At 36.6% G+C, this 25202-nt stretch overlaps 1 protein-coding gene across 1 annotated transcript in view; it reads left to right on the forward strand.

The window, feature by feature from the left end:
- Ae2 (anion exchange protein Ae2) overlaps positions 1 to 25160 on the forward strand; it is an 87557-nt gene extending 62397 nt beyond the window's left edge. Inside the window, exons 4-18 of the mRNA XM_089697151.1 lie at positions 3763 to 3905; positions 11772 to 11976; positions 12386 to 12487; positions 12686 to 12918; positions 13177 to 13330; positions 16163 to 16880; positions 16968 to 17149; positions 17772 to 18001; positions 18551 to 18714; positions 19298 to 19455; positions 19792 to 20039; positions 20460 to 20674; positions 21334 to 21542; positions 23919 to 24089; positions 24938 to 25160. Of these exons, the coding sequence (XP_089553277.1) occupies positions 3763 to 3905; positions 11772 to 11976; positions 12386 to 12487; positions 12686 to 12918; positions 13177 to 13330; positions 16163 to 16880; positions 16968 to 17149; positions 17772 to 18001; positions 18551 to 18714; positions 19298 to 19455; positions 19792 to 20039; positions 20460 to 20674; positions 21334 to 21542; positions 23919 to 24089; positions 24938 to 25012 (3207 nt within the window). The 3' untranslated portion in view covers positions 25013 to 25160. The remainder of the gene's footprint in view (positions 1 to 3762; positions 3906 to 11771; positions 11977 to 12385; positions 12488 to 12685; positions 12919 to 13176; positions 13331 to 16162; positions 16881 to 16967; positions 17150 to 17771; positions 18002 to 18550; positions 18715 to 19297; positions 19456 to 19791; positions 20040 to 20459; positions 20675 to 21333; positions 21543 to 23918; positions 24090 to 24937) is intronic.
- Positions 25161 to 25202: the final 42 nt, after the last annotated feature.

Raw genomic sequence — 25202 nt, forward strand, 5'->3', positions numbered from 1 at the left:
TGCGTGAAAATGTCCGGAAAAAGCGTGGAAAATGCCACTTCAAATTTGCGAAGTAATTAAAGCAGATAACAAAAAAAGAAAAAGAAAGCTAAAAATCTTTCATATTAAATGTATACGGGATATTCATATTTCATACTGTATGGGAGGGTTTAAAGATAATTTTTTTGATATTTCTCGATTTATTTTTAAAAATTTATTACGGCCATTTTACTCATTAGGTTAAGTACTTTCGATATCAGTTTAAAGTTTTTTGTTATCTGTAATACTTACGGAAAAATCGCCTGTGCACACTTAACGATTACACCCTGTATATCCTATATTACATGACAGAGCGAAATATACTACCAAATAACAGCTTCCAGTTAGATATAGTCTCCTAAAATGAACATGAAATAGAAATTAAGTTATGAAACGCAACAGCACCGTAGCTACATCGCCAATCAAATCGGCGCCCTACGCGATCTGGCTGACCCTGCTAAATGGAATTAACCGAGACTCATTGCGTTTTTGCACGGCGACGGCGGTGTACCTAAATCCATAGAACGTAATATTTTGTTTCCCGCCCGCAGAAAGGTAAACGCAAAAATGTCGCGACATGCGCGGCGCGGGAGAAGAAAGAAGTTTATTATAATTTTTGATATGTTATGTGGTTGCTAGTAGATGTTTAATTTTATTTTGTTTACTGTTGAACTCTAGGCTATAACCACAGAATACATAATACATAGTAGCTAAACGCTACAGAACGGACACTCTCCGCCTCCCGCCAAAATTAAACTTACTTCACCCCGCGCGATCGTGATTAAAATGGGCCATATTTTTCTGCAAGGACGATACGCAACGAAGATTGACAACATTAATCAAATTCACTTAAAGTCATTTTATTATTTTGGATTTGTGATTATCGTTTTTCGTAGAAAATGGTTAGATATTGTGCTGTTTACGGATGTATTGCATCAGAAAAACCCGATTTTTTTTTTCGCTAGTCACAAATGTGCCAACCATAAAGCGTTAAGAGCTATTACGCACTGTCGACCAGTCGCTGGCGACTCAGTCGCCGGCGACTGTGACTTACTATAGTTTAAATAGGGGCTTGCGCACTTAGTCGTCAGTCGTCCCGGCGACTCGGCGACTCGCCGCGTTGTGGCGACGCACAGGCGACTGGCGGTCGCCGGCGACCAATAGAAGCACGGCTTCAAATGGGAGCGTTCACACTGCAAGCAACTGTCGTAGCGACTTTTGTAGGGACCGGATTCTGCACGAATGTACTTTGAATACTGTCGCTCGGCTTGGTTTCCTGCCCCTAGTTTCTCTGTTTTGGTCGCCGAGAGACTGAGTCGCCGGCGACTGGTCGACAGTGCGTAATAGCTCTAACACACACATTTGCAGTCTCTACAGTGTGACTGTCAAAACGATAATTTTGTATGGAGTGTCCGGGGTGTGCTATAACGAAAACGCAATCTAACATAATGCGCTGACTGACTGAATAGCATTTATCGGTAAAAGTTTTAGTCAGTATAACGATAAGAGTATAAACGGTACATTCGATTGTTTTTATTGTAAAACGAATAAAATTAATGTCCATAGTTACACGTTCAACTATTTCAGAAGTTTTAGATATATAAAATGTAACAGTAGGTAAACAGTAGCAAGATTTTCACCTTAACCGTTTCACTTCTAGCATTATGTTTTTCTTTAGCGACATTGATAAATCACCAACACGAAGATTGTAAACTGTACATAGAGCTTGGTTCAAAGTTCTGTACTTCTGTATGGGATAAATATGCTTATACTGATAAAGAATCGCATCCAATAAGGTGACATAGGTATTTTTCCCGGAAAATATAATATTGTAGGTACAATATTATATTTTCCGGGAAAAATGCGTTCATTAAAATCTACGCGCACCTCTCTATAGACTACCCACAACGCTCTACACCTATTTTTTTCTTTAATAATAACGAAACACTTTTTTAAATGCGCACACCTAAACTGGATTACCGACCACAGAGATATACGTTAGATATGTTTTAAATCTACCTATAATTTGACCCTGCAATCGTTGCGCCTGGACGCCCTTATAACTTAGGGGCATAAAAAGAGATGACGGAAAAATTTAATAATCCATCGATCGGCCAGGACGAAACAGTTTGTTTACAAACACGTGTAACGATACATTAGAGCAGGTACGATATTTTTTAAAAACATTGCCTTGATAGATTTTCAACCGACTTTATAAAGGGGGAGGTTCTCAATTGGACTATATTGTTTTGGCTTTGGTACCACAATAATTTTATCTGGGTGAATCGATTTTGAGGATTTTTTTTTAATTAGAAGCTTTCGTCTATCGTAAGTTTTTTTTTTAAATTTTGTCTATTTTTGACCATTTGAAGGCGGTTTTGTTTTTGGTAAACAATAATTTTAAAGTGCATATTGTTGAACTCCTAATTATGCACAGTTGAGTTCCTGCAACTAGGTAATTCAATAACGCAGAAACTACGACGCATATATTTTTCTGAACTCTGATCTTCTAAGAGTTTAAATTTTAAAACGTCTTAAAGGTTAAGTCTGTGGTTATAAGACTATAGGAAACCTAATAGCGTGTTATTGTCAACATGTAATTTAATATAATATCATAGTTGAAGTAAATAAGTAGGTAATTGAATACGCATAATCAATTAGTGAAGTCTACTGATTCTGATCTGCCATATCTTGATTGAAAAAAAAAACACAGTACATAAAATAATTGGCAATATTTCGGATACTATGCTCTATATCTTTTACTACAAGGAGAATGTAATTAAAATAGAAGTAGCTCCAAATGTTGCTTAGCTATGCACATTTATTTTGCTTAGCAAGGCTTGTGCGCTATTCCAAACTGAAAATTAATCTATCTCTACAATATCATCCACATTCGTGCAATCGTTCCAGCATGATTCAGTAACTAACATGCATCCAAATTTTCCAATTTACATTATCAGCCCAAAAGATATATGTATTAGGCAAAATAGTCTAACCGCAAAATAGTCTAAATGAAATCTAACCGCCAAATTTGAACCAAAACATGAGTACCCCGGTAAACAGACTCTTACAATTGGCAACAGGTACTCACGGCCGGTCGATAGCAATTCACCAAAATTGTTATGAACATGAAATTAAAGGACTTCTCTGTTATTGTGTAAACTAACAAGCATGCTACTCCTATCGATCGACCACTACCTCAAGGACAATATGCTTTTATATCAGCCGTGCTTTAGTTGTTCTGTGCCTGTCTCCGAATTGAACGACTCGCCAGCCACGGAAATATAAGTTACGTTGCGTCTGTCAGATGTATAAAAAATGCGCGGCATGCGAAATTACTGATCAGTACCAACCATACCGAATTAACCGTTAAGAACGGTTAGGTGTTCCAACGAGTTCCTTTTATATTCGTTTTAAATGTCCTTTGTTTAATAATTGAACTGTAATTGTTAATTGGTCCAAATAAATTTAAAAAGAAACTTTTGAACAATTATATCAACCATTCATAAAATAAACTAGTGATCCATGAGAGAATAATTGGATGTGGTCGAAATATTCTGTGCGTTTTTCAGTATCACAATACAGTACATTTGAATAAATAATGAAAATACTTTTCATGCATAATTATTCACGCTCACTTAATTTCAATATGAATACAAAATTCGTTTTAAACAATATTTCTAATGTATTGAGTTATTACATATGACTGTAGAGGTAGGTACTAAGCTAAAGTATTGTACGCAGATGTCGGGAGGACTGTCAGGGTCGGGTTCGGTGATCGACGAGCGTCACAGGGAGGACGACCGCCACGTGCAGTTCGACGGGGAAGACGAGGACATGGAGCCTCTGGACGACGCGAGCGAGGAGCGACGCGCACAGAGACACCAGTAAGTACCTATAATAAGTAAAAACACACGCAATCGCACCGCGTCCTAGGCTGCTTTTCCAACAATGTGCGAGGACATGTGTCAAACTCAAACATTTATTTATTCAATTAGACTTCTTCTAGAAATAGTTTTAAATCGTCATTACATATTATTCGTAACATTTACCACCGTCGTTTGTCGTGCGAGGATGTCTAGCTGTGCTGTGAAAATGTAAGGCGCAAGAATGCGTAGAAATAAATGTCTTCTATTACTCAAAATTATAGAACTAATGAAACATACCTCGCACGCATTCCTCGTTACACATCCTTACACATTATTGGTGGTAAAGCCCTTAGCCCTTCTATGGCTAACACGGAGAGACAACACAAAAAGGCAATGGCAGTTTGATAATACAGATAGCACACCAAAAATTGTGTCAATGTGTCAATGCGAAACCGATATTTTAATTTTATCTTGCATTAAATAACAATATGTGTTTGTTTCCTTCAAGATTGTGCGTGCGTTAATTAAGGAAATTTCTTCAAGGTGCTTTTATAAATGTATTTTTATTTTGTCTTAAATTATTTCATTTTCTTCTTTCTTAGATATGTGTGCACCTACCGATAACAAAAGAAAAATAAATTTATAGTACGCCTAGCTACAAGGGATACCTTCTGGATTAAAAGTTAAATGAAAATTGATGTTTAGTGTTAGTGTTAATTTAAAGATATAATTATTTCTAACATGTTAAAATTCTAGACTGATAAGATTATACTTCCAAAAATATATATTACAAACTTAGACTACGTCAAATGTTACTCTATTGGACTTTACGTAACATCATATTATACATTGTGCGTATTATACATTCTATACAAATTTATGACAAAATAATTACGTGTAAAAGTTGGCAAAGTTATCGTTAAAATGGTCGATACGGAAGTCACCTGAGAACATCAGTGGTGGGACGAAAATAGAGTGAAACAGAAACTCGTGATATTGGCATTGTCCCGAGTCTGTTCGAATAGTGTCAAACGTTTTTTTCGCTTGTCGTACATTTGGGAGATGTTCTGTGCCCTTGAATATTCACGGAACGAGGTATTTCAGTGGTTTTTGAGATATGCCAGTGACATACAGCCGCGCTTCGGAGGTAACGCACAAGCGGTGAGTGCGCCGCACGACGTAGCCACGCTCTCTTGGAATGAATGAACATTAGAGACACCAGTTTATATATTATAAATAGTCATGCATGAGTTAGTTCATTTCATAGTATGACTGTATGAGGCTAGATGGTATCGCATGGGACACACACCGCCCATGCGCACCGACTGATATTATCAGGAAGTTTTTACTAGACGAATGTTTTGTTCTATTTTATATTATAAAATCATTTAAAACATAGATTTTAGTCACCCTAATAATCAAACCTCTTGTTATAAATTACTTACCTATAGATACCAATCAAGAAAACAGTAGATTTGATACAGTTAGAAATATATGAATCAATTATACCGTAGTAAATAGAGTGTTATGCTTGACTGAATGTCTGCAGCGTTCCGGCCACCTACCATAATAACACTTCGTGGTTACTGCATCTGCCCTTGCAGTTATACTGGGTCAAGACGTTTATAATTTTATACGAACCTTCGAGATGTTAGATATTAACTGTTAACTTGTGTTCTTAATTCTTATCAATGCTTCGTTACTCAGCAGTTCTTTGCAATTTATTGAATTACTCACTAAAGGATAGGGTCTATACTCGTATACTCGTAGATTATAGGCTCATTTACAATATGAGCGACTAATGAAAAGTAAATCTTTAAAACTAAGTACATACTTTATCTTTTCATTAAAAGCAACATGCTGTTATATTTACGTATATTTTGCATTATTAAGCCCTTTATTCTGATAAATATACGTATCATTTCTTATATTATGATTATCAGTGAGTTGATAAATTTTAAACGTGAATCAACTTTTTTGTGAGTTATATCGATAAAATTATTATCAGGGCATTTGCGTGCGCCAAATTGATGAAGATTTTCAACCACGTGTTTGTACCTAAACGGTTGCAATATACTTGGAGAATAATATTCATTTTAAGTGACGTTTAAACAAGATATAGGGGAGACCGGGTTTGGTTGTCTCACGGGTTGTTTGTCACAGCGGTCTTAACACAAAACTGAACTATCGAATAAGTCTGTTGAACAGCGTGGCAAGAGCGATACAGTGAAAACGCTGTCCTAACTTCGCGTCAGACCGCTCCGATCTGCCGTGAGGGCCTCACACGTGTTTATTGTTTTCGCACAGCAAAAGTAAATTTTTGTGCTGCTGTGTCGAACCTCGTAATTATACGTTCTTGTTTTACAGTAATAATCTTTCAGTTCATTTGATGATGATGAAATGTGTTTTATAATATCGTAGTATAGTTTTTTAGATATTCATTGATCGGAATTTATTTTCATGAAACGTGTTATGGGGCTCGTTGTCACAAATTTTCGGGGGCTGGTTGTCACCTATCAACCAGCCCCCTGTATGCGAGATGACTTTAATTGCGTTTTGAGGTTGTTTGTTTTAGCCGTAAATTTTCAATCAACACCGGAAAATCACCCTAACAAACCTGCTGGAAGTCCATCTGTCCTTGATGACTCTATATTGACTCACGATTATTATTGTTTGCTAAAATTGTGATTGATTAATATTCAGACTGAAATAAAGACCGTAGACACGGTTTCATTTGGTTAAGAGTTCTTAATTAAAAATTATTCCGTAAAATTATAAGACCAAAGTGTGACTTTCTATTTATAAATTGCCTGTTATTTAGTACGTGACTACCTACCCTAGGCATTGTGACAACCATGCCTGACCCGGGGTTATAAGTCACATTTTTCTTTAGAGTGAAAATACAAAATATTTCTACAACTGATAATATTACACAAAAATACGTTTATTTATTTTGTAACAGAATAATTACACTATCTTTTGGTATACAAATATCATTCCTAAACAACGTATTTTGGAAGTTACATAAAAAAAGATAAAAATGTGACTTTCATCCCCGCTCTCCCCTACGTGAGATTGTATGATATATAACAATAGATAGCCAATCAAAAAAGGACGATAAATATGTTTTTACATCAACCTATCTTTGTACGTAGATATAAAATTGAAGAAAATCCTATTTAAAGAAAACTGCATGAGTATAAAAATTTATATATTATGAAGAGATCATAAAGAGCGAAAAGAATAAATGAACATTTTCTTATACCTCTAATATTCTTACATGTCATTGTATTTTTAATGGTCGGAACTGGGATGAAAGCAAACCAAATAAAATCATTTATTTGCGTAACGAAAAGTAGTAAGTACCTACCTAGTTATGTACATGGTTGTATATGAATACAGAAAAAAAATATTTATTCAATTACTAAAAAACTAACTTCAAAACATTGAAAAAATTAACTATTATTGTAAAATATAGATCGGATAACCTTCAATATTTAGATAAACTTACAAGATAACTCTTTATAATTAGATTTACATTCAAAGAAATACATGTTGTAAAAACCTGTTCTACACCTAGGTAAGTTTATAGGTCTAATGTAAATAAACATTGAGTATAAATTAATTAAGGAACACGAAGAGTGTTAAGAACTCGCCGTTTATTTTTACTCCACTAAATATACGTAACTATGGAAATTAAATAAGAGGGCAAACTAATTTATGCCGTTTTTAGTGTGACCGTGACCACTTTCAACATTAGGTTTAATAATATTACCTACTTAATTACTTATATTTATAAAGTTACTAGCGGTCCGCCCCGGCTTCGCCCGTGGTACCTACATGTTTAAACTATCCTATCTCTCAAGTTGGATCGAACTGCACATGGTGTGCGAATTTTATTATAATCGGTTAAGTGGTTTAGGAGTCCATTGAGGACAAACATTGTGACACGAGATTTATATCTTCTTATATATAAAATTCTCGTGTCACAATGTTAGTCTGCATACTCCTCCGAAACGGGTGGACCGATTCTCATGAAATTTTCTGTGCATATCGAGTAAGTCTGAGAATCGGCCAACATCTATTTTTCATATGTACCACGGGCGAAGCCGGGGCGGACCGATAGTACGTATATAATATTAAGATGTTAGTTACACTACTTATAATTCAAGATCCATTGAACAGCTTTTAATTGTTGGCTAGTTGGACTCGTCTCCACTGGGGTTAGGATAATATATCGATAATAGTCATAATTTTTATTATAAAATTAACTACAAAATTAAGAAAACCAAAAAATATTACGACCCCGACACTACAAACTACACGACAGTATATTATGTACATAACTAAATTGCTTTAAATTAGTTGTATCTATATTTATACTTTATACTTTACTAGCGACCCGCCCCGGCTTCGCACGGGTGCAATGCTGATACTAAATACACTACAGAAAAACTGTGAACGTTGTATATAACAAAACCGGCCAAGTGCGAGTCGGGCTCGCGCACAAAGGGTTCCGTAGCAGCAAATATAATAAATTACAGTTAAATCAACCTATCTCAAAAACTATAAGAGATACTTTGATCAAACCAAAAATCGTTGAAAGAGTTAATTAGCATGCATCACCTCTATTTTTTTTAGAATTTTATACCCCGTAGTTATAAAAATAGAGGGGGGGGGACATACTTTTTACGACTTTGAGAGCTGATATCTCAAAAACCGTTCACTTTAAGAAAAATGTTTTTTAGAAAACTTTATATCATTTTAAAATACCTTTCCATTGATACCCCACACGGGTATGTACATCGAAAAAAAAAATTTCATCCCTCAGTTACATGTATGGGGGGCCCCACCCCCAATTCTTTTTTTTACTATTTAGTGTCATATTTTTGTAGCGGTTCATACAACACATATTCCCATCAAATTTCATCACTGTAGTACTTATAGTTTCCGAGTAAATCGGCTGTGACAGACGGACAGACGGACAGACGGACAGACGGACATGACGAAACTATAAGGGTTCCGTTTTTGCCATTTTGGCTACGGAACCCTAAAAACATAGCGGCCCGCGCCAGCTTCGCACGGGTATAAAATAGATAGCCAGGCGGCCGGCCGGTACCGCCGCAAACGCTACGTCCCGCAATTTTTAAATCTGTAATATCTTCGAAAATATTCACTTAAATCATACGGTGTATAGGGCCATATAGATCTATATTAAATTAACAATGTATTCAAGGTATTTAATTGGTTAAGGATTAATGCTGTATTGGTTAAAATCGCATCGAAAATTAGCCATTATTTTTCGTAAAAAGTAAATGACAAAAAAAAGTTATTGTGGGTTATCCATAAGAGATAGACATATACCATCACGGATTTTTCTGAAGACCTTTTCAATGTGTATAATACTTAGTACATTATTTTGATAAAACTCGTAGGGTTCAGCCTACGTTTGCAATGTAAGCGGAAAAAATGTAATTTTTTACGACATCACATTAGAAACCTCAAAAATAACAGTACTTCTCCACTATTTACTGGATGTTATTATACATATAAACCTTCCTCTTGAATCACTCTATCTATTAAAAAAACCGCATCGAAATCCGTTGCGTAGTTTCAAAGATTTAAGCGTACAAAGGGACATAGGGACAGGGAAAGCGACTTTGTTTTATACTATGTAGTGATGATAATATTATAAAGAGGAAAGGTTTGTAATTATGTATGTATGTAGGTATGTATGGTTTTCACGCATAAACTACTGGAGCGATTTCAAAAATTCTTTCACCATTAGCAAGCTGCATCTTCACTGAGCAACATAGGCTATATTGCATTTTCAGAAAAATTATAGATCCTTACCAAAAATGCAATAATGTAACCCAAGGTGTAAAAAATTCCTTAATAAAAATTCTGTCATCGCGTGCGCTGCGGAATCTATTCCTCGAAGTACGAGGATGGTTCTTATGAAAAAAAACGTAAACATGTAGGTACCACGGGCGAACCCGGGGCGGACCGCTAGTAATATAATAAACGCGATATAAAGTTGTGGTTCACTTGTAGCGCGGCCACTTGTGGCTGAACGAAACGCCCCAAATTCCCTGAACTTCACTTCAAATGTCGGTCAGGTTCAAGTTCACGGCGTACGACAAGTATAACGATTTTCCGATTCTTTAGATTCCTTGAATTGGAGGAAAATATTTATTTTAAAAATATTCAATTAATTGGAATTAAATGTCTCATTTGAATCTTTGATGTTAATGAACAAAATAAGCAATTAGGTACATGAAAAAAAAGTATTAATATCAGTAATAAAAAAACTCAACGTACATCATAACGTTTCAAGGGCCAGATTTTTTGCGTGCTGTCAGAGCTTTCTGAGTAATGTATTAGAAAATAGAGTTAAAGGTCACATCTAAGAAAAAATCTTCAATGCCATACCATAACAGTGCCGAAAGCTTTTTTGTTAATCCTCTTATGTGAAATATATTATATAAACAACGCTAAATAAATTATTAATATTTCTCCATCACATTTTTTGTATTGTCTAAAAAGCGTAACATATTTTGATTGAGCGCCAAAAAGAAGAGCCAAAAATGTTTAGTTCACACATTCGTCATGCGGTTGAGTCGGCTACCATTGTTTTGTTTCCAATATTATTATTTACTAGTGGTCCGCCCCGGCTTCGCCCGTGGTACATGTTTACGTTTTCTCTCCTCCTCGTACTTCAAGGAATATAATAAAAAAAGAATTATCGAAATCGGTTCAGCCGTTCTCGAGTTATGCGCTTACCAACACATTTTGCAATTCATTTTTATATATAAGATTATATGAAAACGTTGATGTTATTGTGAAATACACTGATTTTATATTAAAACACTAGGATTTAGCATAATTAACGTAACATTAGTTCGACTGGTCAATACTTAATTATAATGATGCGTGACTAATGGAATATCAATTTTAATGTTATTATATTTATCTAAAATAAACCGCTGTGTGGTTGATTTCGCAAAATTGTATTAAAATATAGAAAGGGATTACCAATAATACTCAACGATTGAAATAGCACAAACTATCATTAAGAAGAAATTATTATTGAATAACCGTTTAAAAAAATATGGCTCATGCAAGTGTATGTTTGGTACTTACCTATAAAAAATAACCTGTCTAGTCGTGGGTACGTTTTTTTCTAACACCAAGTAAGTTGTTAAAAGCTTAGTGTTTTTTTCACATTCCAAATTTTTTGTATATATTTTTTGTATTGATTGATATGGTAGATATGTATCTTTTTAACAACTATTTCCAAGTATGATGTTATCGATTTATAAGAAGCAATTTACATTTCCGTCATTTCTTTACGATTTTATTTCATTTTGTACATCAGTCTCATTATAACGCCGACATAGTGGTAACTGCGTTCAATGTGAATAAATTATTCACAAACTCTTTTCCAAAAGCGAACACAAAGCAAATATTGCACGTTGAATTTTTTCGAATGTTCTAGAATACTGTTTATACATTTCATTTAGTTAATGAAGTAAACAATTGCGATTTCCGTATCAACTCCCGTGGGCGATCCCCATTTACTCTCAGCTGGAGGATATTATCGCCTTGGACTGGAATCACCTTTATTTATACACTTTGTTTAAAAATAGACTTTTTGTTGCTAATTTCTAAATTGTTTAAATATTATAATACCATTTATTATCTATACAATTGCTTGGTATTGCATGAAGGGAGTAGTATAGCTTCGATAACTTATGAATGTTACGTTTAATCCTAGCATCATTTACTTATATACCGTTTTAATACTCCTTTTTTGGTATATCATTACTTGAAACCCGTTTAACAAAATCTGATTTTATTACATCCCACATTATTTTCACACAGCCGTCACTTACACCCGCACAAATCGCGTAAGTTCTCGCTACAAGAAGGGGGGAGAGGGGTGCCCTTGCTGGGCTTCCCAACGGGCGAGCGGCGTGTTTCAACTGTGCCCACTGAGGAGACATTACCTGAAGCGGACCAGGATGAATTGCGGAGCCATCGCAGTGACGACCCGAGGGGTATGCGACGTCATAAGGTGATGCCAAGGGTGAGTAAGCCTATTGGCAATTATTTAAGCTCTTTGTAGGGATGCTTACGATCGAATGTTATTAGGGTATTCATTAGAATATATTTCTGAACCATAAATTAATTGAAATTGATTTCATATTGCTCTACTTCAAAGGTACTAAGCACCTGAAAAGAAATGTCAAACCATAATTGATATTATAAGAAAGTAAAACAGGTTAAGGTCAGAAGAGATTTATGGAAAAAAACCTTTTCTTTCTTTGCGTTGTAGCTATTTATTCACACGAGGTCAGGGAAGCGGCGGGCTTAAGCCTCCCTGGATGAATCTTGTCACGTACACGCGTAATAATAATGCTCTGCAAATATTTGGTACTCTACTTCAGGTAGAATTTATTCCAACGAGGCATTGAACGAAATAATTTGTCTAACAGCCTACAACAGTGCATCTCAGCAGGAGGGATGGCGGCGACAAGGTCCACGCGTTCCTGGCAGACTCTGCGTACAAGAAAATGTACGACCACAGCCCGCACGCGGTAAGGAATTAGGAAATAATTCACAGCAGTTGCGTCGTATTATCTAACATTGTGAATTCGATAGGCTGAACATTCTTGCCATATCAACAGGTAGCGATAGGTGGTGATAACTATTTAAAATCACGAGATATGTGCCGTTTTATAAAAGGTTTTTGAGGAAGTAATTTGGCAGTACCGTTCGTTATGTCTGTTACGCAGGTGTTCGTGCAACTCGACGAGTTGTTGGCGACTGAGGATGGGGACGCCGAGTGGAAGGAGACCGCTCGGTGGATCAAGTACGAGGAGGACGTGGAGGAGGGCTCAGCGCGCTGGGGCAAGCCGCACGTGGCCTCGCTGTCCTTCCACTCGCTGCTCAACTTGAGACGATGCCTGGAGACGGGAGTGGTACTCCTGGACCTGGAGGAGAAGGATCTGCCCGGAGTCGCTTATAGGTAAGGAGGGTGACGAGTATATGCATCCAAAAATCAAAATTTGAATAGATTTGAGATATAGGTAAAGACAAAGGTATACTTGTGAAGTCTCAAAATGTGACTGATGAATGTAATTTTCCTAAAATATTTTTTACAAGAAAATTCCAACTGATATTATAGCGCATAGAAATCTGAAAATTACATTATTGTAAGTTAAAATAAAGAGCAGAAACTTTTGAAAAATAAGTACATAATTCATTCATTTGAATATTTCCCCAGGGTGGTTGAGAGCATGGTTACAGAGGGGTTGATAGAAGAAGATGATAAGCCAGTGGTTATGCGCTCTCTGCTGCTGCGTCACAAGCACGTACACGACGAAAGGTTCAGGTTCTCAATTAGTGGCCGCAAACATTCCTCTTACACCAGCTTACAGGTAATATATAGATTTATATATCCTCTTTACTACGATAGTATTATAATATCTATAGGTCACTGAAAACATGATTTTTAAATCAGATATAAAATATTTCATTGAAAAATAGTTATCGATATAGATTTCGCCTTTTTACTAGATAGTAATATTATTAAGTTCTGGTTTAGGAAAGTTAGTGGTATCTCCCTGTGGTGACGTCTTATCACCATGGAGTATTGTTATCACAATACTTTTGCACATTAAACGCAATAAAACATTGTAATTTTATGTCTAAAACGTCAAATACAAGGTGTGTGAAAAATAATGATAAATTATCGACGTTATCGACTTTTTGACAAGTTTACGATATCAAAGATTAGGGTATTAACTACGCTTCGTGTAGACTATTTTTTGTAGAAACAATGTTTCAAGGTTATCATAGGAAGCCCTTGTTATGTAGCAGATTAATCATCAAAATCTTGTGTATCAATTGTTTCCTTTTAGAAACCCTAATAACTTAATTTATTCTCTTTATGTTTTACGATTATTTTTATTTATGGATAGACTTCACTATTCCTATTGCTTATGAATTATCATATTATATCAGCCATAAATTAGTTCCTTTATAGAATGTATCCACAACTTATGGTCACCACTACGATACACACACGATCATAGAAATCTAAATAACAAGACACTAGAAGTCGTAAGCGCGCGTGACCTTGTCGCCACTCAGGTGATTTTCACACCACCAGTGTGTTCGTCACTGTTCAGTTGCTCTGGAAACGTATGTGTGTAAACATGGTGTGTTTCAGCATTTCCCATTGCGGAAATTCTTCCACAAGTTGTAATTATACTAATAAAAGAATAATATTTAATCGGTAAATACTTTTTTTTAGAAATAATGCCGTTTTTCCTTAAAATTATAGAATATTTACAAGTATTACGAGTGTCACCATAGTAATCGAAATAACAATGAATGACACAGTCGACCATCCTTTTTATCACGTTTAACACAAATTTCAACCTTATTTCTATGAGTTTATGTTCATAGTTATATCTATTGAAAATTGACAACCTCTGTTGTAAAATAGCCGAATTTTCTCGTATTGGAGCAAAAAGAAACAAAACGTCTGATAAACTTAGGGATGTTATTCTAAAATAAACCGTAAATTCGTGCGTTAGGATACATATTCAAAAGCTTAATTTAATATTTAAGTTAGTTTTCACTAAAATCAAGCTGTCCAATAAAAGGCATAGTTTACTTGTGTGTACTGTTTAGCTATCGGTTTAAATGTGTTGATTTTGGCGACAGCGGTTTTCATACGAATTATGACATTATAGCACTTCTATGTGTCTTGTTATATAGATTTCTATGCACACGATACAACACGAAAAGATCATGTCAATATGGTTCAATCGCGAAACATCAATCAATCTATCTCTCAATCAAACTATAACATTGACAATTATAGATCACATTACAACATAATGCGAAAAGCTCATGTTAAAATGACATTCATGTACGACACCCATTCAAAACATCCATCCTATCTAACATTGATTATAAACCACGGTACCGAATGAAAAGCAGGCCATGTCAAAATGTTTCAAAACACGAAACTTCAATCACATATAATATAACATTGACATTAGACCACAGTCGGTACAACATGAAAAGCTCATGTCGAAGAATACCAAACATCTATTGGGCCCCTTACACATTGGGCAGAGTTGGCCCAATAAACGATCGATGTTTTCCGCCCTTACGCGCCCTCAGGCCGCCCGTGTACGGCCGCCTTAAGAGCCTATACGCACTATACGGCTACCGCAGACCGCACAGTGCGCATAGAAATGAATATTCCGTACATAATTGTGCTTGCGGTCAGCCGGACGGCTACCCGCAATGCGGCTACCCGCATAGTGCGTATAGGCTCTAACTCCCATTGAGTAGAGGGCCCATATCACATTTACCATGGATATTTGCTTTGTGATACCATAGCTGATAAGTAACAAGTACCAATGAAAAGAAATGCTCACGTATCAATGGTGTGCAGTCGCTGTGGCTAGACGAGGTGGCGCCGGCGGGCGGGCATCGCATTCGGTGCTCGCTCTGCTCCACCACGGGCTCCTGCAGGCGGCACAGCGCCCACCTCCTCGTACGGAACATCCCTGTGCGCCCTTTGTACCCTACCCTAGTAGTGCTCATGCTCTTGTTGTTCCACGCTGGCGTGCGTTCATTAAATCACTAATTAATCGACATAACTCGGCATTCAAAATTTTAATGATATTCAATTTCAAGTGGTATTTGCACCATGTTTGTAAACACGTCGATTGTGGTGGTGTTTTTTTCGTTTTTTAGTTAACGCCCGCCAACGGTAGAGTGCCAACATTAGTTGTTTTTTGTCACCCATTAGCGCAGCTCATCGATGTTTTTTATTTTGTTTGTCACCGTTCATTACTTTCAAAAATAAACTTGTCTTTATGACGAGTCGAAAATACGATCCCGTGTGAAATGAATGACCTAACATCAATCATGTAATCGCTTCGAGATTATTTCCATAGATGTTATTTTGAATGCATACGATTTTTAGTGTCTAATAAGATTCACGATGAAAAGTATATGAAGATCATGTGGAATGATCGGTACAAACGCCAATGTATTGGATGTGTTTGCTTTTGACGTCATTATAAATAGTTTCATTGTTTTAGAGTTGGTATTATTATACGATTTGTTTTTAGAGTTAGTTTGAAAAACGACAATAAGTACAACCATTGAACGTTGTTCTACAGTAGCTTTGTATGTCATCACACTAAACTCATAAGTAACTTAATATAATAAACCGTTTCCAGAATCTTGCCGATCAGAAACGGCGTCAGAGCTCTGCTCAGATACCATCCGACAGAACAGATGCGCGGAAGAAGTCCTCAGCCGCCGGGCTCGATGCCCGCGAAGTGGAGTACCTCGCCACTGGCACTGTTGGCTCACAGGAAGATGTGCGACGCACACACAATGACTCCATCATGAAAAGGATCCCAGATGGCGCTGAAGCCACAACTGTCCTCGTCGGTGCTGTGGGTTTCCTGGACCAGCCCACCATAGCCTTCGTCCGACTCGCACAAGGCATACAAATGCCCTCGATCACAGAGGTCCCTATCCCAGTGCGCTTCATGTTCATCCTCCTCGGGCCCACAACAGCAGATCTCGATTACCATGAAGTGGGTCGTTCCATTTCCACGCTCATGTCGAACCCGTCGTTCCACTCGATCGCATACAAGGCTGACGATCGTCGCGAACTGCTATCAGCTATTAATGAATTCTTGGACGACTCAATAGTGCTACCTCCGGGAGATTGGGAAAGGCAAGCATTACTGCCCTTTGAGGAATTGCGCGCCAAAAGCGAGATGATTCGTCGCCGCAAACGCGATGCCCTGGAGCGAAAACGTGCAGCGACTAAAGATGCGACACCCGTTATGGATGAGAAGAAAGCGCTGTTGGTCGCTGAAAGCGGTGGCCCACCGGATAAAGAACCAGACGATCCGCTTTCAAAAACTGGCCGTCTATTTGGAGGTAAGTTTTTAAATGATTTGTTAGAAAAACACCGCCTGGTACGTCTTCCTTTTTCAATGTTTATTAAAATGTATTATTATCCTTTAGGCGTAATCAGAGACATGAAGAGACGATATCCTCACTATCTATCGGATTTCCGGGACGCTCTGAACGGACAATGTGCTGCGGCTACGATCTTCATGTATTTCGCTGCTTTGTCATCGGCCATCACTTTTGGAGGATTACTCGCTGAAAAGACTTACAGGACAATTGGAATTTCCGAAACATTGGTACGTTAAACGTATAAAATAATATAATATCAATTACATAATGTTAACTTTATCGATACCTACCCTAGATAAGATAGTGTATGGAAAATGCTGAGTTATACTGTTTTAGCTTGATACGAATTGGAAGATATCAATTGATAATAATACTTTATGATCAGCTATCAAACAAATTTCCTTCTTTTCGTAATTATTATAGCTACATATGTATAGTAAGTAAAATCTGTTATTCTGTTTTTTAATTGTGATAAATGGATAACGTCTTTAGATTCAATCTAAATGAAAGATCGATAACCTACTTCTTTTTAAATAAAAGGACATAGATCGTACTCTTCAGTACCCGTTATCTACACAGATTTAAAGACTTCAATTTTTTTCAAAAAATGAAACTAACAATTTGAATAATATCTACATTAGGTGTTAAATTGACACATAGCATTTTCTGAAAAAAATGTCGTCTCATTCAACTTAAATATTCAAATTCTCATTAATTGACACAAAATGATAGAAATTACACCGTTGGAGAATGCAAATGTAATTTCTGCCAAATATGTTATTTCTGAAAAAAATGCAATAATTTCTGACTACATTGAACAATTTCTCATATAAATGCTCACTACCTTAGGTATTCACGAGTGTCGGTGGCGTATTCTTCGCCCTTGTAGCTGGTCAACCTATGATGATAACTGGCGCTACTGGACCCTTACTGCTTCTGGACGAATCTCTCGCAAGCTTCTGTCATTCCTACGGGTTCGACTTCCTGGCTGCAAGGATGTATTGTGGACTGTGGATGATCGTGATCGCTCTGCTTGTTGCGTCGTTGGAAGGCAGCGTGGCGGTTAAGAAGATTAGCCGGTGAGTTGCATTTTAATAAAAGTTATTTTGGTGTACCAGTATCTTCGCTCTAGCGGTTGGTCAGCCAATGATGATGACTCGTGCTTCTGGACCTCCACACATTCTATACGAAACACTAGCTAGCACGGTGAGTTGATTTTTTATAAAGTTTATTAGGAACCCAGGAGCATCGGTGGGATATTCTTCGCCCTTGTAGCTGGTCAGCCAATGATGATAACTAGCGCTACTAGACCACTTTTAGAACAGGCTCATTTGTAAGAACGCCATCTAGTAAAAATGAACGACAACATGACTTGTACTTCTAAGTTCCAATCTATACTTAATATTATAAAGCTGAAGAGTTTGTTTGTTTGAACGCGCTAATCTCAGGAACTACTGGTCCTATTTGAAAAATTATTTCGGTGTTAGGTAGCCCATTTATCGAGGAAGGCTATAGGGCATAGGCTATATAACAAGAGTGGAGCCACGCGGAGGCGAAAACGCGAAGCGCAGCTAGTTTTTAACTATAACGAATCTTTTTAAGTAATTTGTACTATTACTCACCAACAGGTTCACGGAGGACATATTCGCGTTCCTCATTTCGCTGATTTTCATCTCGGAGCCGATCACGAATCTGATCAACTTGTACCGGATGCATCCGCTCGGATATGACTATTGCCATAAGCACGAAAATATTACCACTGGACTGCCGATTTTGAATGGAACTGGTACAGGTGAGATAATATTTTATTTTGTTTTAAAATCATGTTATTGTTATACTTTGTGCTTGTAGATGTTTCCTGAACAGGTAACTTCCATGTTACAAATCCTATCCTACTTCTAAAATTATAAATGCGAAAGTTTGTGAGGATAGATGTATTTATGTTTGTTACTCTTTCACGCAAATACTACTGAACCGATTACAATGAAATTTAGCACACATAGAGGGTAACTTGGATTAACACATTGCATAGGTTTTATCCCGGATATTCCACGGGAACGGGAACAATGCGGGTTTTTCTTTGAAAACGCGGTTGAAACCGCAGGCGGAAAGCTAGTACAAATATAATCGCACACCTGACCCTAAAGAAACCATACTTTCAAAACTGTTACCTTTTCAGAATAGTTTTTCGTATCAACTAAAGGAAAGTAAAGCTCCATAACGACTTTAAAGTACCAAAACCTTTCCTTTCCAGAATTTTTCACTTCTGGTCTAAACTTTACAAAGCCAAAACAGTCTCAATACCAGATATTGTTATGCCTGCTAAAAAGTTTAGAAGAAATAAATCCTACTATATAATGCTTTTCAAATTACAGGTAACATGACGAGCAACGTTACCGTCCTACCACCAATACCAGGCGTTATGCCACCACAACCAAATACAGCGTTATTCTGCACCATGCTGACGTTAAGCACCTTCATCATCGCGTACTACCTCCGTATCTTCCGTAACGGGAAGTTCTTGGGACGCAGCGTGAGTTGTCTTTAAACTTTTTACCTAAGTTATTTATAATAGCAATATGTGATTGAATCTAATGGATAGTAATAAAGTTTTAAATATACTTGAGTCTTGATGTATTAATTTAATATGTGCATATTGGTAATTTGTATCGTTTTTGCCAAAGAAAATAAACGAACGAGCTTATTATTGAAAAGAGATAAAATAGTCAAATTCAAAATAAAACTACCTATTTCTGCTATTGAAGCACTGATCATGTTAATGTCTCATTGTCATACTTACAAATCTATCATTTAAAAGTCAGAATATCCTATAAACTTAAATGTTTAACCATCACTAATCTCGCTCAAGGCTCGCCGTGCCCTCGGCGACTTCGGTGTGCCCATCGCCATCGTATTCATGGTGGGAGTATCTGCCTTTGTACCAGTTTGGACTGAGAAGCTCAAGGTCCCTGATGGTCTGAGCCCTACAGCAGATCGCTCTTGGCTGGTTCCCCTCAATCCTGGGTTGGAGACCATCCCCGTGTGGGCAACATTCGCCATGGCTCTACCAGCGCTCATGGTCTACATCATTGTCTTCATGGAGACACATATTGCTGAGTAAGAACCATTTACCGATTGACATGAGTACTCATTGTTAGGTTCGACTGCTCAGCGAACGATCTTGCACAGCGAATTTTTATGGCCCAGCAATGTTGCATAAAATTGTGTTTTTGTCCCCGATACTTTTTTAAACATTCATACAATTAATAGTCCTACAATTTAATGTTTTACCTTTTCTTAAATAAAATATAAGCGAGTTACATTTGTGTAGCATTTTTATACTACACAGCTGTAACCTAACCTTTTATAACTTAATCGTATCAACACGGAATCAAACGTAAAATTTGGTCTTGAAAATCTAGCATAAACTCGATTTTAGCGTGTAATTTCAACAGCTCGATTTAAACGTGAAAATCCAACTCGATTTAAACGCAAAGAGAGTCAATTCCAGTGTCTTTTACACGAATTTTTCTTCAGGCTGATCATCGACAAGCCAGAACGTCGTCTGAAGAAGGGCAGCGGTTTCCACATGGACATAGTGGTGATGTCTCTTGTGAACGCTGTGTGCGGAATGTTCGGAGCTCCCTGGCAGTGTGTGGCCACTGTGCGGTCTGTGAGCCACGTGTCTGCGCTCACAGTGATGTCCACTACCCACGCGCCGGGAGATAAACCCCATATTGTGGAGGTTAAGGGTGAGTATTTTTGCATTTTTTTTTTGGGTGGATAATTTTTGGCTTTCTTCTGGGTAGCGTATATTTGACTAGCTTTCTGCCAGTGGCTTCGCCCGCGTTTTCAAAGAAAAACCCGCATAGTTCCCGTTCCCTTGGGATTTCCGGTAATAACCTATCCTATGTGTTAATCCAAGATATCCTCTATATTTGTGCTAAATTTAATTGTAATCGGTTCAATTAATATATTTGCGTGAAATATTTAATGTTCAATATTTGCGTGAAAGTGTAACAAACATACACATACCTCCATCCTCACAAACTTATGCATTTATAGTATTAGTAGGATAATTAATGATGTATGGAAATTCAGAAAGTGTCAATTAAGCTATCAGGGATATTATAAGTGAGAAGGCAAACCGACCGCGTGTGCGTGTTTGAATGATATTTCTGGATGATTGGGATTCGAGTATCCAATTTATCTCTATCTAAATTTATCTCAATTTCAATTATTATTATAGGGAAAACATGTTACTCTTACAATTTAGTTGAAAATCGACTCGATCATTTTAAAAAATATTTTAAAACAACTCAAATTCTTCGATCTTTCCACCCATCCTATTCCTACCCATCATCCTCATATTATATACATACCTACTTAAATTATTTCTCTTTACTTCCAGAACAACGTCTAACCGGTCTCCTCGTGGCCATCCTCGTGGGTGTATCCGTGTTGGCCTCTAGCTGGCTCCGTATGGTCCCAATGGCGGTTCTCTTTGGCGTGTTCCTGTATATGGGTATATCGGCTCTGGGTGGAATACAGTTCTGGGACAGATGCATCTTGCTGCTGAAGCCCAATAAACACCATCCGCAAATACCGTATGTTCGACGGGTGAGTATTTTTAAATAGATTTTTAGAAATATGTCGTAAATTATGTCTGTACTCTGTGTGTCTTCTTTGATATGTATTAATTTATTCTTCTGTATTCACTGTCGTAGATATTACAGTGTCCTTAATCTTGACTTTTATAAATTTTAGGACAGTAAACATAATTTTAGAACTGTAAAAATAACATGATTTTGAAACTACGATAATTAAGATTGTTAAAGAACTTTGAATTATTTTGTTGGTGTCGTCGGTTCTAAAGAAAAAATTTCCGAAATTAATAATATAATACTCCTAGAATATAGAACTTTAGCTATTCCATTGCGATATATCGGTCAATTAGGGAAAGCTGGCATGTTCACAGTACTCACACTTATGCAATTTCACTTACAGTATGTTCAAAAATAAATGCGACTCTAGTTTCATTTTAGACTTGAATTGTAAAATGGGTGCGTTGTAGATATGTATATGCAAATATAATTACTTATGAAAGCTCTCATAATTTACCTGTAAAATTATAATTTAAAAGTAAATCAATTGATGAAGTTAATTATTTATTCTAATAATAATCAATTGGATAAAAGTATTAATAAAAATTCAATTATCAAATAATAATTAAATTCCTGACTTTGGTCGAGTAAAGATATCTAAGAAATATTATATTTGTAGTAAGTACGTAATACCTACCAATACGCGCTAACAAATATGTGTTACATGTTTATTGTATAATTTTCACACTATTGGTTTTAAACTCAAACTCAAACATTTATACAATTAGACTTCTTCTAGAAGCACTTTTGAATCGTCATAACAGTTTAACAGTTTTAACATTTACCACCAATTCAGAAAGCAGTATCTATAGAGAAGAAGAAGAATCTATTTAATCATAATCGTAATCTTCTATTTCACTGTAACTTTCATCGCTCGAAGAACTCGATGTTTCGTTGTCGGAATTTCTTAATGTTATTATAAATGAGTCAGTGTAATTATCTACTTTTGGTTCTAATTGAATATATTTTTCCTCATGTTCTCGCGTCTTTCTCCAAACGTCACTAAACATATCCAGACTAATAGCATTTGCTTCCTTTCTAAATAATGCTTCCACAGTTTTCAAGTTAAAGTTCACATTTTGTGATGCTACTTTCCCTTTAATTATGCCCCATAGTAACTCTATTGGGTTGAGTTCTGGATGGTATGGTGGAAGGCGCAATACACTATGTCCATGATCTTTGAGGATTGCATCAAGTAGGTAAAAATTGTGTATAGTTTGGCTTATTTTTTTTAATAATGTGATAACTCTGATTATTAATTAGTTATTTGATTTTTGAAAAAAAAAATTCCGATTTTAGTCAAAATGTATATTTTTCTAACAAGATCCTTATCATCCAAATTTCCAGCTTGGTGAGAAAAATTGACATTTCTAATGAAAATGAACAAAAAATTAAATGATTTTATTAAATACTGTAAAATAGTCTATAATATTCTTCCATTTACTGTATCACAAAATTCTTCATAGATTTTTAGATATTCGTACTACACCAATTACATCACCCTGTATTTATAAACAATTGCAAAATATGACACATACATAGGCCGGGAGATACTGACACAAAATTTCGGGTCATTTGTAACAGAATGGCGGTTCTACAGAGGTCTTATTACGCAATGACTAAAAGAAAAATGATGGTCAGAACTCAGAACGCTGGTACCGGCGGACTAGTCGCGTGGGCGTTAGTCGAACTCTTCGGATAAATAGCGAAAGTCAAACGATTTACAAATCGTTTGACTTTTCCGCGGTATGGCGACCATTTGGAATCGTCCGAAAAGTATGGCATGGCGATTTTAGTAAATGGCTGCACGACGATGGTTACCTGTGCAAAAGTGAGCCCGGTACAAATGGTTGAATTGTTTTTTTTAAATCAACGCATTCACGTCGGTATGGCGGACTGTAAGTCACATCGTAACTGTATGGCATGACACTACCGCCTACATATTTTTTTAAGGGCTATCGGTAAATTCTAAAATTTTTGTGTTACAAATCGTTGGACTTTCGCTATTTATCCGAGGAGTGTGACTAACGCCCACGCGACTCGTCAACCGGTACCAGCGTTCTGACCATCATTTTTCTTTTTGTCATTGCGTACTAAGACCCCTCTAGACCGCCATCCTGTTACAAATGGCCCGAAATTTTGTGTCAGTATCTCCCGGCCTAACATGTGTAATGTGTAAATGTGTTGACGTTCCAGCTCTTCTTAATATACCTATATCTTATTAGACATATGTACTTACTTTCACCTTTTACTATTCTTTTTCTAATTACACCATTTTTTCTAGGCATCTTTTCCTTCTTTTACATATATTTTTATTATTTTCTCATTCCAGGTACCAACCCTTAAGATGCACCTGTACACAGTGATCCAAATCGCCGGCATTTGCATTCTGTACGCTGTGAAGTCGTCTCGTTTCTCGCTGGCCTTGCCCTTCTTCTTGGTGATGATGGTGCCCTTGAGGATGTCCATGGTTTATGTGTTTACACCGCTGCAACTGCGTGCGGTAAATATTATTTTGTTGTTTGAGTTAGTTAATTGTTAAGATTATATTTTTTACTAGCTGTGCTGTGCGGTTTCACCCGCAGTGCTCTGCTCCTGTTGGTCTTAGCGTGATGATATATAGCTAATAGCCTTCCTCGATATATGGGCTATCTAACACTGAAAGATTTTTTCAAATTGGACGAGTAGTTCCTGAGATTAGCGCATTCAAATAAACTCTTCACCCTTATAATATTATTATGGGCAAACGTTGTTCTATGAAGATTGATATACAAAAATAGCGGTATAAACAATTGTTTGCGACATATTATGACTTATACACAGACCTATCGATTATAGACAAAAATGTTCATAATTTTCCATTTCCGAACAGTATGGTAAAGCTTTACTAACACAGTGATATAATAAAATTATGTACCTATATTTTATCAAGACCGAATATTTTTCAATCTTGAACACGATAATTTATACTATGTTTGTGTTCTATCTTTTTGTGATAGAGCACGGATCTAGTAATGGCTTGATTTGATAAACAAGATAGTGTTGTTATTAATTGGTAACAAAACACAAAGGACATAATATGTCCTTTGTATTATTATAATAATAGCATAGCTTCTAGAGTGATTTCGAAGACAATATGTGTACTTTACCCCAAAAAATTATGACGATCACATAATTACAGTTTTAATTTAAAAGAATTAGAACCAACTAATTTTACCCCACAGCGCTAGTAAGTCATTTACGTATCCTGCAACTTCGTACTTGGACTATTCAAAACTGATTTTTGCGAGATTTAAATTAGTGAAATGAAAAAATTTAATACTTAAGTATGCAATTTCTGACATATTCCAGTTGGACGGAGCACAGAAGGACATTGAGCAGGATGACGAGCCCGATTTTTACGAAGAGGCTCCTTTGCCAGGGTAATGGGCGGCTCTCTGCAGTGATTCCGGTGCATCCAGCCCAATCACCAAGTCCGAGACGATCTAAGCAGGTGGAAAAGCCTGGAACACTTGGAATTTTTGGAGTACTGTAATTTCTGGAGCGCTGGAACTTCTGGAACGCTGGAATTTCTAAGGCATTCGGAAATTCTGGAGAACTGGAATTTCTTGAGCAC

Source organism: Colias philodice, chromosome 1, assembly GCF_061535455.1.
Source record: "Colias philodice isolate Cphi_HAF_F1 chromosome 1, ilColPhil1 Martin Lab GWU primary, whole genome shotgun sequence".
NCBI lineage: Eukaryota > Metazoa > Arthropoda > Insecta > Lepidoptera > Pieridae > Colias > Colias philodice.